This window comes from Hippopotamus amphibius, chromosome 17 (genome assembly GCF_030028045.1).
Source record: "Hippopotamus amphibius kiboko isolate mHipAmp2 chromosome 17, mHipAmp2.hap2, whole genome shotgun sequence".
NCBI classification, from domain to species: Eukaryota; Metazoa; Chordata; class Mammalia; order Artiodactyla; family Hippopotamidae; genus Hippopotamus; species Hippopotamus amphibius.
Window position 1 is genome coordinate 16,038,122 of NC_080202.1, and position 13,134 is coordinate 16,051,255.

The 13,134-nt window shown below is 47.4% G+C and overlaps 1 protein-coding gene across 6 annotated transcripts in view; it reads left to right on the forward strand.

The window, feature by feature from the left end:
* Positions 1 to 13,134, forward strand: part of BLTP2 (bridge-like lipid transfer protein family member 2) — a 26,829-nt gene continuing 13,695 nt past the window's right edge. For 2 of the 6 annotated variants that reach the window (XR_009049873.1, XM_057713972.1), the window contains exons 1-24: positions 651 to 780; positions 1,013 to 1,136; positions 1,656 to 1,705; positions 1,988 to 2,135; positions 2,317 to 2,435; positions 2,668 to 2,728; positions 2,917 to 3,106; positions 3,702 to 3,825; positions 3,987 to 4,111; positions 4,369 to 4,436; positions 4,543 to 4,688; positions 5,374 to 5,492; positions 5,604 to 5,767; positions 5,924 to 6,182; positions 6,690 to 6,895; positions 8,123 to 9,215; positions 9,637 to 9,828; positions 9,970 to 10,172; positions 10,321 to 10,439; positions 10,561 to 10,781; positions 11,092 to 11,282; positions 11,414 to 11,513; positions 11,630 to 11,832; positions 12,687 to 12,981. Coding sequence is in view for 5 of the 6 variants with exons in the window: in XM_057713972.1 (XP_057569955.1) it covers positions 668 to 780; positions 1,013 to 1,136; positions 1,656 to 1,705; positions 1,988 to 2,135; positions 2,317 to 2,435; positions 2,668 to 2,728; positions 2,917 to 3,106; positions 3,702 to 3,825; positions 3,987 to 4,111; positions 4,369 to 4,436; positions 4,543 to 4,688; positions 5,374 to 5,492; positions 5,604 to 5,767; positions 5,924 to 6,182; positions 6,690 to 6,895; positions 8,123 to 9,215; positions 9,637 to 9,828; positions 9,970 to 10,172; positions 10,321 to 10,439; positions 10,561 to 10,781; positions 11,092 to 11,282; positions 11,414 to 11,513; positions 11,630 to 11,832; positions 12,687 to 12,981 (4,633 nt within the window). In the remaining variant the exon portion in view is untranslated. Of the gene's footprint in view, positions 148 to 650; positions 781 to 1,012; positions 1,137 to 1,655; positions 1,706 to 1,987; positions 2,136 to 2,316; positions 2,436 to 2,667; positions 2,729 to 2,916; positions 3,107 to 3,701; positions 3,826 to 3,986; positions 4,112 to 4,368; positions 4,437 to 4,542; positions 4,689 to 5,373; positions 5,493 to 5,603; positions 5,768 to 5,923; positions 6,183 to 6,689; positions 6,896 to 8,122; positions 9,216 to 9,636; positions 9,829 to 9,969; positions 10,173 to 10,320; positions 10,440 to 10,560; positions 10,782 to 11,091; positions 11,283 to 11,413; positions 11,514 to 11,629; positions 11,833 to 12,686; positions 12,982 to 13,134 lie in introns of those variants that run through there. The other 4 variants (XM_057713973.1, XM_057713976.1, XM_057713974.1 and 1 more) reach the window with 4 other exon arrangements.

The following is a 13,134-nucleotide window of genomic DNA, read 5'->3' on the forward strand; positions in this document are numbered from 1 at the left end:
CGGCGCAGCTCGAAGCCGGCGGGGCGGGAGGGGCGCCCCGGCAGGGCGGGGGCCGGAGCCAGGCCGGGCCGGGGCCGGAATGCCCCTGTTCTTCTCCGCGCTGTTGGCCTTGCTGTTGGTTGCGCTCAGCGCCCTCTTCTTAGGCCGGTGAGGGGATCCCGGCTACGGCGGGTGTTGCGGGGGGTGGCTGGGAAGGGAAGGAAGAGAGACTGAGGAGGGGGCGCGCGCTGGAAAGAGGCGCGCGGAGGGGGGAGGGGGCTGGGGAGGAGGTGCGCGGGCGGCGGAGGGGGAGGGGCCGAAGAGGGGGCGCGCGGCGAGGGGAGGGGTCGAGCGGGGGCGTGCGCCCGGAGCTGGTGCGGAGGAACCGTGAGCGGGGGGGAGACTGAGCAAGCGGGAGAGGCCTGAGGAGATGCTGAGATTGGGAGGCGGATAGGGGTGTGAGTGAGGAGGGGGCCCGGCTGGGTGGTTTTTCTTTCTTCATCTATATGCCCCTGAACGTCCCCTTCCCCGAGCGCGAAGGGCACCTGCAGCCTCGCCCTGGGGAGCCGGAACAGGTCTGGCTGCCTAGGGAGAGCGTCATTTGAGCCGACCGGGTGTCACCCCACCCGGCCTTTTCGCAGACACCTGTCTGGAGGGTGGAGGAGGAGACCTTTTGGGGGGTTATGTGATGGCACATCTGGCATGGATGCTTGTACTTCGACTCCTGTTGGGGCCTCTTCTCTCTACCTCTGGGGTTCTTAAGGATTTGAGAAATTGCTGTCTTTGTCTCCAACTTAAAAGGTGGAGTTTAGTTCGTCTGATTTCATCTGGGTGGAGGGGACACTCTGGGGCTAGGGTCCTGATCAGCGTGGCTGAATATATATGACAGAGTGGTGTTTTGGGAGACAGGAGTGTTGCTCAGAAAATCAGCCTCCAGTTCGTGACCCTTTGCAAGGTCTTCTAGGACCCACAGGGGGTAAGGGAGGCAATAATTAGGAGAGAGTCCTATGAATTCACAAGGATTTTTCTGCAGGTGGCTTGTGGTCCGGTTGGCCACCAAGTGGTGTCAGCGGAAGCTGCAGGCGGAACTAAAGATTGGCTCCTTGTTTTGGATTCAGAATGTCAGTCTTAAGTTTCAGCAGCACCAGCAAACCGTGGTGAGTCCTGGGAAACTCCCTGGGAATATATGTGGGGTTAATCCAGCTAAATTTCAACTTTTAATTTCCTTTTTTAAAAAATTCGGATGGCTTTTCTAGTTAACTAGGCCTTGCCACCCCTTTGCCAAGATGACTTAAGAGCTAATTTGGGAACACTGGAATTGATGCAAATTCTTTTAAAAATGCTTTCAAGGCACAGGGTGTACAGGGCATGTAAGAAAGATACAGAAGCAAAGTGCAGAACAAAGATAACAGAAAGTAGAAGAGCTTACTGTTCTAATATAAGAGGGGAAACAAGGTAACATATCCATAAAAGAGAGATACGAAACAAGTTCAACCAATGTCCTTTAGAGGAACAGGATATAGTGCTGAGGAGAGAAGCTGGTGAAAATGGGATGGAGAATATTTAGTAGAAGGGCTATAACACTTGCTCTTCTTTTAGACTCTTTTCAGTCTTGTCAAGCTGCTCTTGGCTTACCTAGCAGCTAGTGTATAAAGCTTCCTCCCAAACTGTTTTAGGAAATTGATAGCCTGTGGATTTCCAGCAAACTCCTTAGCCATGATCTGCCGTGAGTACCCTATCACCTCACTCTCCTCTTGGGGAATGTTTTGGGATTGTGGTTTGTAGAATGAGATTCTTTTACAGCCCATGGAGGGAAGTGGGTTCTTGCTGATGTCTCTGTGTTAGCCTGGAAGCTGCTGTTTTGTGAGATAGATATTAATAACTACTATGAGACTTCCATGATTTGAGCTACATTTTTAGGGAGGATGGGAAGGTGAATGTGAGGGAGGGGAAGAGACTTCTATGGAAAGGATGGACCAGATGGCAGTGAGATTTCTTTTCTGAGTAGACACTATGTGGCCTTGTGCTTTGGAGAAGTGCGTATCAGAACGGACCTGCAGAAGGTATCTGGCCTGTTTGCCCCATTCTCCCAGAGTACTGGAGTGCACCAAAAGGAGCTGTCCTTTAGCCCATCCTTATTGAAGATCTTCTGCCAGGTGAGACTACTTTCCCACTTTGCTAGACTGAAGTAGGAATGGCTGGCTTTGGAATCATGGGTGGATTTTTCTACTGTATTTGAGGCATAATACCAAGAGCTTCCTCTTATTTTTTTTCCACTGGAAAGGAAGGACATTGCCTTGATGTTAATTATCATTCATCCTTGCATCTTTCTTCCAGCTATTCTCCATTCATGTAGATTCTATAAACATCATGGTTCTCAAGGTGGCTACTTCTGAATCCTTGTGGCATATTCAGATCAGAGATAGCAGTTTTCTTTTGGATAGTGATGGGAAGAGGTAAGCACTGGGTTGAAGAAGATTTGGTAGTCCCATTCTTGCCTTATGGTTTTTTAAGGGTGGGTGTATGTCAGGGGTTTCTTATCAAGGTGTCAGGTTCTCATTCTGTGTAATTTGAGGAGAGAATAAGATTAGGCACTTTTGTTCGCCTTGTGGCTTCCAAACAAAGCTTGACTAAAGGTAGATGGTGAGGAAAGGGGACAAGTGCTCTTAATTTTTTTTCCTTTCCCAGGCTGAAATGTGAGGTGAGCCTAAGTCAGATCAACAGCAAGGTTCTAAAGAGCGGCCAGTTGGTGAGTATGCCATGGTCATACAGATGCCTTGTTTTCTTCTGGGCATAAGATATGAAGGAGTTTAGAGCTTACATCCTAGATTCTGTGTGCTATGCGGTTCAAAGATTTCAAGGATGTGTTTCAGATCACAGCATTTTGACCCCAAATTCTCTACACATTCACACCTTGGAGGGATATCTTCCCTGTAGGAGGACACCTGTCTAGCAGAGCTCTCACTTGCCCTAAAGCTCTGTCTAGAGGTGGGCATCAGCAGCCGGCAGCTGAAGGTGATCACTGTGGATGTGTGGACACTCCATGCTGAACTGCACGAGGGCCTCTTCCATAGTCAGCTGCTGCGCCAGGGCCCAGACCTGGCGTCCAAGCCTGTTCCCTGTTCAGGTAAAGCCCCAGTCAGTGAGCTTCTTAGCTTCTCTCTTCTTGGGTTATTTTGGAAGTAGAAAAGAATAATGATCTCACCACTTGTTTAGGTGTGATTTGTTAGTTGCCATGGCCTTTGACCCTGGCCTTTGAGGATAGCTAAAGGAAATAGGGCATTTGCTTGTGGTGAGTTAAAGAACTAACATTTAGTGGGTAATTGTCACGAATTAGACCTGTATTATGTGTCTTGTGTATGTTCCCCTACTAAATCCTCAGCATTTTACGAATGAGGAAACTGAAGCCTAGGAATATTACGTGGGTGAATTGACTGAGATTACCTAGCTAGTCAGCAGTAAAAATGGGATTTAAATTATTTGGCCGAAAAGTCCTTATTCTTTTTATTATAACAAGCTGATTTCCATATTATTTTTTAGACTCTGGGGAAGGAAGTACAGCAGGTGCCTGGATCTCTGGGATCTTTGCCTTGTACGCTAAGATTGGGCATTTGCTTAGCCTACTTTATGTGGGAGAATTTGGCCAAAGAGGGCATGGCATGTTGGGAGACTTAAGAGTGTTAAGGATTGATGGTTCTTGTATTATTCATTCATGTTTTCAGAGGTGACGGAGAACTTGGCTGAGCCAACTCTGCCTGGCCTATACCTCCTTCAGCAGCTGCCAGACCAGGTCAAGGTGAAAATGGAGATCACAAGTGTGGTGCTGTCCATGAATAGTCAAAAGAGGTGAGATCTCTCCTGACACAGAAGTGCAGAGAGTTGTAGTGGAGCTACGTGCTGGCATCTCCATAACCAGCGTAGTAGCTGCGCTGAGCTTGTCTGAGGGGAGAAGAGGGTTAAGAGTAGCATCCCACACACTTCTAAGCCAGAGTCTGTCTCTGTTCCAGACACCTGAATTGGACACTGAAGCTGCTGCATTTCCTGTACCACCGAGATGAGGATCAGCTGCCCCTTCGAAGCTTCACAGCAAACTCTGATATGGCACAGATGAGCACTGAACTCATTTTGAAAGGTTCATGGCTGGGGATACTGGTACTGAGAGAGACCAGGAGGACCAGACATACTCTTCCCCAATGCCCCACTTGGTCTTCTTAATTTAATATCAGTGAAACCGAGGAAGGGGAGGTGGGAACACGCTGAGAGAAAATAGCCCCAGCTAATGAGTGTTGGCGACATTCTGTTCATCTCCTTGCCTGCTTCTGACCTTCTCTTAGTCTCACCTCTTGCACTGCCAGTGTTCTCCTCTGATCTGCCCTTTGCCCTTACCAGATGGGTTGCTGCTGTCCCAGAGCCGCCAGCGCATTGTCTGCCTCAACTCCCTCAAGGCTAGTGTGCAGGTGTGTTGGCCAAGAATCATGCCTTTTTCTTCTCTCTCATGCGTTGTTGCATCATGAGGTAATGAAATAAAACCCAAGCCCACAATTTTGGTGTACTCATCTCCAGGTGACCACCATTGACCTCTCAGCCTCCCTGGTTCTGAACACGTGTATTATTCATTACCGGCACCAGGAATTCTCTCACTGGCTGCACATGCTGGCATTGGAGACCCAAGAATCTAGTTCATCTGTTCTTAAGCCATGGAAAACAAGGTAAGTGTAGTCTTTTTCAGTCACCATCTTATCAGGCGGATCCTTGGATTTTTTTTGTTTAAAGTGACATCTTGTCTTAAATATATATTTGATTGTTTGATTTTTTAAAAAAATGAGTTTCAGTAGCCCAGATCCAGTAACAAACCTATTTTATATATCTTCCCCATCAGACTAGACTCTGGTGGTAGAATTATGTCCTCTTTGTTTTTATTTTCTCAGTGCCCAGCACAGTTCCTTATTATACAAAATGAACACTTGTTGAACTGAACTTAAAGGATTAATAGTATCTCATCTGCCTTAGATTATAAAGTGACAGGTCTTGTCAGCAGTGCCACGTCTCTCTCTCTCTGTAGTATTTGCAGTGTGTCACATAGAGAACTTAAGATCGGTGGTTTGGAAGTGGTGCTTTTGGTTGTATTAAGTTGAATCATGAGATATGCTGATGTTCACCATATTTGATCTATGAAAATGGCAGTTTCATCTGGTTCAACCTAATAAGTCTCTGCGGATTATCACTGGGGGTAGGAGTGAACCGATGAGTTAAATCTTTTTTTTTCCTAGTTGCATCCTATCCTAAGATTCACAACACAACTCCTCCTGTCTTTTGAGAGCTTCAGGAATCTGTTCCATAATAGGAAGTTGCAATTCTTTCCTTCTCAAGCAATGATGTCTTGTCTCTATGCAGAACCTTCCCTCAAATCCTGGCTCCTATCATCTTTAGCACCTCCATCTCCAATGTCAATGTCTCCATTCAGCTTGGAGATACACCACCCTTTGCCTTGGGATTCAATTCCATCTCTCTGGGTAAGGCTCCGCAATGGAAAAGGAACAAGAATCTGTTCGTTATTGGAGCTGGGCCCAATTGATGTCTACTGTGGCTCCAAGGAACTCCTCTTTCCCACCTTCTTTGTTCAGATTACCAACACCTGAGACCACAGAGTATCCATCAGCGGGGCGTCCTAACTGTGGACCACCTCTGCTGGCGGGTGGGCAGTGACTCCCACATTCAGCGGGCACCCCACCCACCCAATATGCATGTTTGGGGTGAGGCGCTTGTCCTGGACTCCTTCACATTACAGGTAGGCGGGGACGTTGGTAAATAGCCTGTGTAGTTTCCTCATCCTGCCATGTTTTAGAGCACTGAGCATCTGTGTTTGGCAGTAGGTGATGCATCAGTGCATTACAGAACTGTGTGTTGGCATGCTTCTGATGGAGTCCCTCTGCTGCTTTTCTAGGGTAGCTATAACCAGCCTCTGGGCCTGTCCAGCACTCAGTCAGATACCCTCTTTCTTGACTGTACTATCCGAGGACTGCAGGTAGAAGCATCAGATACCTGTGCTCAGTGTCTTTCTCGGATCTTGTCCTTGATGGGCCCACAATCTGGGAAGTCCGCTGTCTCTAGGGAATCTTCATTTGGGGAATCCGTGTCGTTACTGTGGAAGGTGGACTTGAAGGTGGAGGACATGAACTTGTTCACCCTTTCCGCCCTGGTTGGTAAGTGGGACAGGAAGTCTATACTGAAGTGGGTAGTTTGTAACCTAAACAGATTATGCTGTTCCTTCTCACTTAATAAAGCCAATTATTTGAAAATTTTCTGAATTAGAGGCATGAAATGTTGGAAGGTTTTGCATAACTGTTGGGCTTCTTAATATTTCTTAAGCGCTTTCAAATAGCAAGAGGTATAAGAAAAAGACAGCTTTGATATCTGATCAAGAGAGTGAGATGCAGTTAGTGTTTTATTTCTTTGTGTATTTAGTTCTAGAGAGTAACTGATATACCTCTGGAGAATTGGTAGGAGTTTGGAAACTACTTTGGCCCTGGCAGATCTAGTTAGGTTAAAATAGGAAGGGGAAAACTTCCCTAAAACATGAGAAATGAGGTTAGGAAGGTGTGGGGAATAAATGTAGTTAGAGTGAAGGGAATAAGGAAGTAGAGAGAGTGAGGGCTAAAGTTGCCATTTGAGAGCTGAGAACCAAGCCTGACATGGTTTCTGGATGTTAGGTGCTTCAGAGATCCGACTGGACACACTGACTGTCCTGGGAAGTGCTGAAACCTCCACGGTGGGTATTCAAGGACTTGTACTTGCGCTGGTGAAGTCGGTCACAGAGAAGATGCAACCTTGTTGTAAGGCTCCTGACATCCCCACTCCGGTGCTCAGCCTCTCCATGCTCTCCATCACCTATCACAGCAGCATCCGCTCTCTAGAGGTAATGCTTCTATGGGGAGGTGGAGTCAGGTTGGTTTTTCCCTAGGCTTAGAGCATTTTCTAGTCCTGAGTCATGTTGTGAAACTCACCTATGAGAAGTATAACATCTAGTGGTGGTTCTTTTTTTCCTGGCTTATTCTGTACATTTTTAACTCTTAATATGGAACTTAAAATGTATATAAAACTAGTGAGAATATATGAACTTTCATGCATCCGTACCCAGCCTCATTAACTACCAACTTATGACCACCCTCATTTAGCTACACTGTGAGCAGTTGCCCCTACCTTCTGCTCTAGGATTATTTTGAAGCAGATTCCAGACATATAATTTCAGCTGTAAAGATTTCAGTGCATATGTCTGAAAAATACAGGGCTTTTAGAGGTCATGATCTGGTATCATTTTACTGAAGCGTTCAGCTCATCAAAAGACTGGAAGAGATCTGAAGATGGAGGCACTGGAAAGTTTTGAGAGGCTTCCCAGTATCTTTTCCTCGGATTGTCAGATGGGCATGGGGGAAGAATGGGATATTTTCCTGTTCATCAGACTTCAACTTCCTTTGGAAACCGAAAAGTTTCCTTTTCAGAGATTGGAACTCAAAGGAATTTTTTTGTCTTGGAATATAAATTTTCTCTGTCTGCTTAACTATTGAGAATTGACTTTGCTTTTCAAGCTGACAAGGTCTCTACTCCCTTCTTTGAGGCATACTTTCCCACAGGTCAATTGCTGTGTTAACTTGTGTGACCAGTACTTTTTATACTTTTTAAGAATTAAGTCAAAAAAAAAGAAGAATTAAGTCAAGGTGCAATCAATGCATGAAACATTTTCCAATTGATTGTTGCAATGGTTATTATACAGAGTGTGGTTGTTATAGAAAGATAACTCATGAGCAGAAACATACAGCCAAACAACTTATTGAGTACATGTGTATATACTGGATGTACTGTGGTAGATAACCAGAGAATTAAAATACATGGCCTCTCCTCTCAGACAATTTAGAATTCAGTTGAGGAGGACTTTAAAAGTGTAAGTGCTTACAAGTATAAGTTAAGAACTGTTAAAATATTAGTGTGCAGAGTAGCAAAGCAAGGGGGTAATTAATGTCATTACTCAGGAAAGACTTCTGAGTGGAGATGGTTCTTGAGCCAGGTGTGCAAGTATAATAGTTCCTGCATCTCTCGTGTTCTGGGACATTGTCATTGATATATCCTTTTCTCTTGCTCTCTAAAGGTTCAGTGTGGTGCAGGGCTGACCCTACTCTGGAGCCCCCCAGATCACATGTACCTGTACCAGCACATCCTGGCCACCCTGCAGTGCCGAGACCTACTAAGAGCCACTCTGTTTCCTGAGACTGTTCTACTTGTTGCACTAGAGACTCCAGAGACCGACTATGAGCCAGAAGGCTGTCCCGCCGAGTCCTCTCCCCCAAAGCGGCTGCTAAACCTGACGCTAGAGGTGAGCACAGCCAAGCTGACAGCTTTTGTAGCTGAGGACAAGTTCATTACCCTGGCTGCAGAGAGTGTGTCTCTGAGCCGGCACGGGGGTTCACTGCAGGCTTACTGCCCAGAGCTGGCTGCTGGCTTCGATGGCAATAGCATCTTCAACTTCAAGGAAGTGGAGGTGCAGCTGCTGCCTGAGCTGGAGGAGATGATCCTCCACCGGAACCCCTTCCCTGTGCTGCAGACCCTCCGAAACCGTGTTTGGCTCTTTTCCCTGGGTTCAGTCTCAGTGGAGTTTCCTTATCAGTATGATTTCTCTCGAACTCTGGATGAGGCTGTGGGAGTTCAGAAATGGCTGAAGGGATTGCATGGAGGAGCTCCTTCTCAGGCTTCTCCTAGCTCTGCCCCCCTCCCACCTGATCTACTCTTGAAGGTTCAGCACTTCTCATGGGTTTTCCTGGATGACATTTTTGAGGTGAAACTTCGTGATAACTATGAACTGATGAAAGATGAAAGTAAGGAGAGTGCCAAAAGGTTGCAGTTGCTGGATGCCAAAGTGGCTGCTCTTCGGAAGCAGCATGGGGAGTTATTGCCTGCCCGCAAAATTGAGGAGCTCTATGCCTCTTTGGAACATAAAAACATCGAAATCTACATCCAGCGCTCCCGTCGTCTCTATGGCAACACACCCATGCGCCGGGCACTGCTCACTTGGAGCCTGGCAGGGCTAGAACTGGTGGCTCTGGCAGATGCCTCCTTCCACGGGCCTGAGCGTGTGGTAGAACAGGTTCGAGAGCTTGATCCAGGCAGCCCTTTTCCTGCTGAGGGAGTAGATCTTGTCATTCAGTGGTGTCGTATGCTCAAGTGCAGTGTCAAGACATTTCTGGGTAAGGAGTACTTCCTTATTTGTAGAGCTTAGTGTTTGCCTTGGAACTCCAGGGAGCTCTTTGAGAGATTACAGAGGAGCTCAGTTATATTGGGAAATGTGGCTGTTTTTCGGTGGGTGGAGTGGGATGGGTGGACTCCTCTTCCCTTTCTTTGTTCCTGAATTTCACCCTGAAACTGCTTGGCTAAACACAAGGGTACAACTAATACAGTCATCTTCAGGGTTACTGTGGCTCTTGGATCTCAGTGTTATTCCCCTCACTGCTCAGGGTCTCCATGCCCTTTTTCAGCCTTGCTGCCAACTGCCAGTTGACCTTGTGAAATAGCAATAGGTGGGTAAAAATAGTGGCAGGGGAAAAAAGTGCCTGAGAGTGCTAAGACAATTTCCTGAGTGGCCGGTGTGTATGCTCCCTATAATAACAGTTCGGATAAGAGACTATCCCCGCTACTTGTTTGAGATCCGTGACTGGCGGCTGATGGGTCGACTTGTGGGCACCGAGCAGAGCGGTCAGCCTTGCTCTCGTCGGCGTCAAATCCTACACTTGGGGCTTCCATGGGGTAACGTGGCAGTAGAGAGAAACATGCCCCCACTCAAGTTTTATCACGACTTTCACTGTGAGTAGAGGAGGGCAAGTAATTTGACTGAGATGTTGGTGATGGCTGGGGTGGGATCTGAGCTGAGGCCTTTCTGGAGTGAAGGCAGAAGAGAGGGATGAAGTTGTGTAACAGGCTGTGCCCTTTGTTTCTCTACCCCAGCGGAAATCTTCCAGTACACAGTGGTATGGGGCCCGTGCTGGGACCCAGCCTGGACACTAATTGGCCAATCCGTGGACCTCTTGACCAAGCCCTCAGCTGACCCCAGCCCACCCTTGCCCTGGTGGGACAAGAGCCGTCTTCTGTTCCATGGGGACTGGCACATGGACATTGAACAGGCAAACCTGCACCAGCTGGCTACTGAGGTGAGGGGTCCAGAGGAGCTGTTTTTTTATTAGGATGGTGTGGCTGGGGCTTGTACAGCACATGGGGGAAGAGAGAAAGGTACTGATTTGGGAGGTAAAGGTGATACTCTTATTCATATTCTCACCAAGTTCTTGGGGGTGGTTACAGGATCCATACAACACAACTGAAAATATGCACTGGGAGTGGAACCACCTGTCTTTTCATTGGAAACCTGGTCAGTTTGTGTTCAAGGGTGACTTGGATGTCAACGTGAGAACGGCCTCTAAGTGAGTGGAGTGATAGATGGGGCCTAAACAGGGTGTGGGACTCAGGGTGGGGGGAGAGGGGAAGAGCCGAGGGGCTGCAAGTGACCAGAGCACTAAGGGCCAGGGCTCTGTTGTGAGCCAGGTATGATGACTGCTGCTTCCTTCACCTGCCTGACCTCTGCATGACACTGGACCTGCAGTGGCTATGCCATGGGAACCCCCATGATCACCACAGTGTCACTCTGCGGGCCCCAGAGTTCCTGCCTGAGGTACCCTTGGGCCAGCTCCATGACTCCTACCGGGCCTTTCGCTCTGAGAACCTCAATCTCTCCATCGAGATGGATTTGACTCGGCACAGTGGAAGTGAGGCTTGGATCTGGGGCAACGGGGAGGAAGGGCTTGGGAGGATGAACTTAGACACTGAGGACTTCAGCTTGACCCTCTGTAGAGGGGATAGGAAAAGAGCAAGGGAGGGTTTGGGTTAGAATCTTTTTTTGGAAGAGGGCTGGTGAAAGTAGAGCGCTTGGGTCTTTGAAAGGAGAGGGTGTTGCGAGTATTGTGTATAAGGCTTGGGTGCTGTTTGGGTTTTTAAACCTCTAAAATCTGAAGCTAGGAAAGGATTTAGCTTCATCTCTTGTGTTTTAACCACAACTAGGAAATGTTTCCTTTGCAGCAATATCCCAACCCCGAATTCTGCTGTACAGTAGCACCCTGCGCTGGATGCAGAACTTCTGGGCAACTTGGACAAGTGTCACAAGGCCTATTTGTAGGGGAAAACTCTTCAATAACCTGAAACCCAGCAAGAAGAAACTCGGCCAGCACTACAAGCAGCTTTCCTATACTGCACTCTTTCCCCAGCTGCAGGTCAGCTTTGACAGCACTGCTGACATCTGCAATTCTCTTCCCCTTCTCTAGCTTTCTTGTTTTCTCTCATTGGGTCTCTGAACCATCTCTCTGATGCCATCCTTTGTTCAGTGTTATGCTCTCGTTGCCAGGTGCATTATTGGGCCTCGTTCGCCCAGCAGCGTGGCATCCAAATTGAGTGCAGTCAGGGCCACGTCTTCACTCGGGGAACTCAGCGGCTTATACCTCAAGGTAAGCTCAAAGGCTCCCATCATTTCTCCTTGCCAGTTCCTTGTCCTGTTTCTCTTTCTCAATTCCCTTCCTTTCCGTACTGGTTTGCATGGGCTCTGTCTGCCTCCTTTTCTCAGCGGGCACAGTGATGCGGCGCCTCATCTCTGACTGGAGTGTGACCCAGATGGTTAGTGACTTAAGTCAGGTGACTGTTTACCTGATGGCCTCGCCTGCTGAAGAGAATGCTGACCACTGCCTTGATCCCTTGGTAACAAAGACCCACCTACTGAGCCTGTCCTCCCTTACCTACCAACGGCACAGCAATCGCACGGCTGAGGAGGTACCACCTGACACGTTCTCCTTACTACCTTATTTGTATCAGTAGGTGTCTTAGTCTGCTTAAGCTTCCATAACAAAATACCATAAACTGAGTGGCTTAAACAACAGAAATTTCTCACATTTCTGGAGGCTGGGCAGTCCAAAATCAGGTGCCAGCATGGTCAGGTTCTGGTGAGGGCTCTCTTCCCGGCTTGCAGATGGCTGCCTTCTCACTGTGACCTCACCTGGCAGGAAAAGAAGGAAGCTCTCTGATGTCTCTTCTTATGTTGACACTAATCCTATCATGAGGGCCCCACACTCATGACCTCGTCTGAACCTAATTACCTCCTGAAGGCCCCGTCTCCAGATAACATCACATTGGGGCTTCTGGCCTCAGCATATGAATTTGGTGTGGGGACACAATTCAGTCCACAGCAGTAGGTTTTAGGCTAATTCCCTGGTAATGTTCCTAACTATATTCTAATCATATATGTTGTTACTTTATGATGCACTCACTAGTATCAGCATCCCTCTTTTTGAGAACTCTTTTTTTCCCTCTCCTTACTGAGTCTCTTGCTCTTCAGGAAAGAGAGTAAAACTTTTTTTTCTAGTGCCTTATTTGTTGGTTTCCCCCACCCCAAGTAAGGAAGGATTTTAATTGAAATTCTCTGAGTCATTTAAAATACAATGGATATAGTCAGAGTGTAATCTGGTGCACACACTGAGACTACTTAGTTTTTCTTTGTCGAGGGTCATCCTGTATTCCTCAGAACAGGTCTGTTATTCAACAAACATGTTTTTTATGTATGCATTTGTGGTCCAGGAAAAATGTTGGGAATTTCCATGCTACTCTGAGGTTCTTTTCCTGTTTCCTAGGAGCTCTCTACTCGAGTTGGGGATCCTGCCTTTCACACACATCAGCTGCACTTGGTAGATTTACGGGCTTCCTGGACAACCACCAATCGGGACATTGCCTTTGGTTTATATGATGGCTACAAAAAGGCAGCTGTACTCAAACGTAATCTCTCTACTGAGGCCCTGAAGGGGTTAAAGATTGATCCCCAGATGCCAGCCAAAAAGCCAAAGCAGAGTGTCCCGACCAGTGTCCCAGCCCCACCTCCTGTCAACACTCCCAGCTTTAGTGGACAGCCTGATAAGGGGTCTTCAGGAGGTAAGCTGGGGGAGATGAGACTCCATAGGGTTAGGTTTAGAATATGCACATAAGCTTGGACAGGAGTTTGAGAAGGACTAAATTATGGCTTGTTCTATCTGTGTGTAAAGAGGAAACTATTGTTTTTCTGTATTAGGCCACCGAAGTCTTACA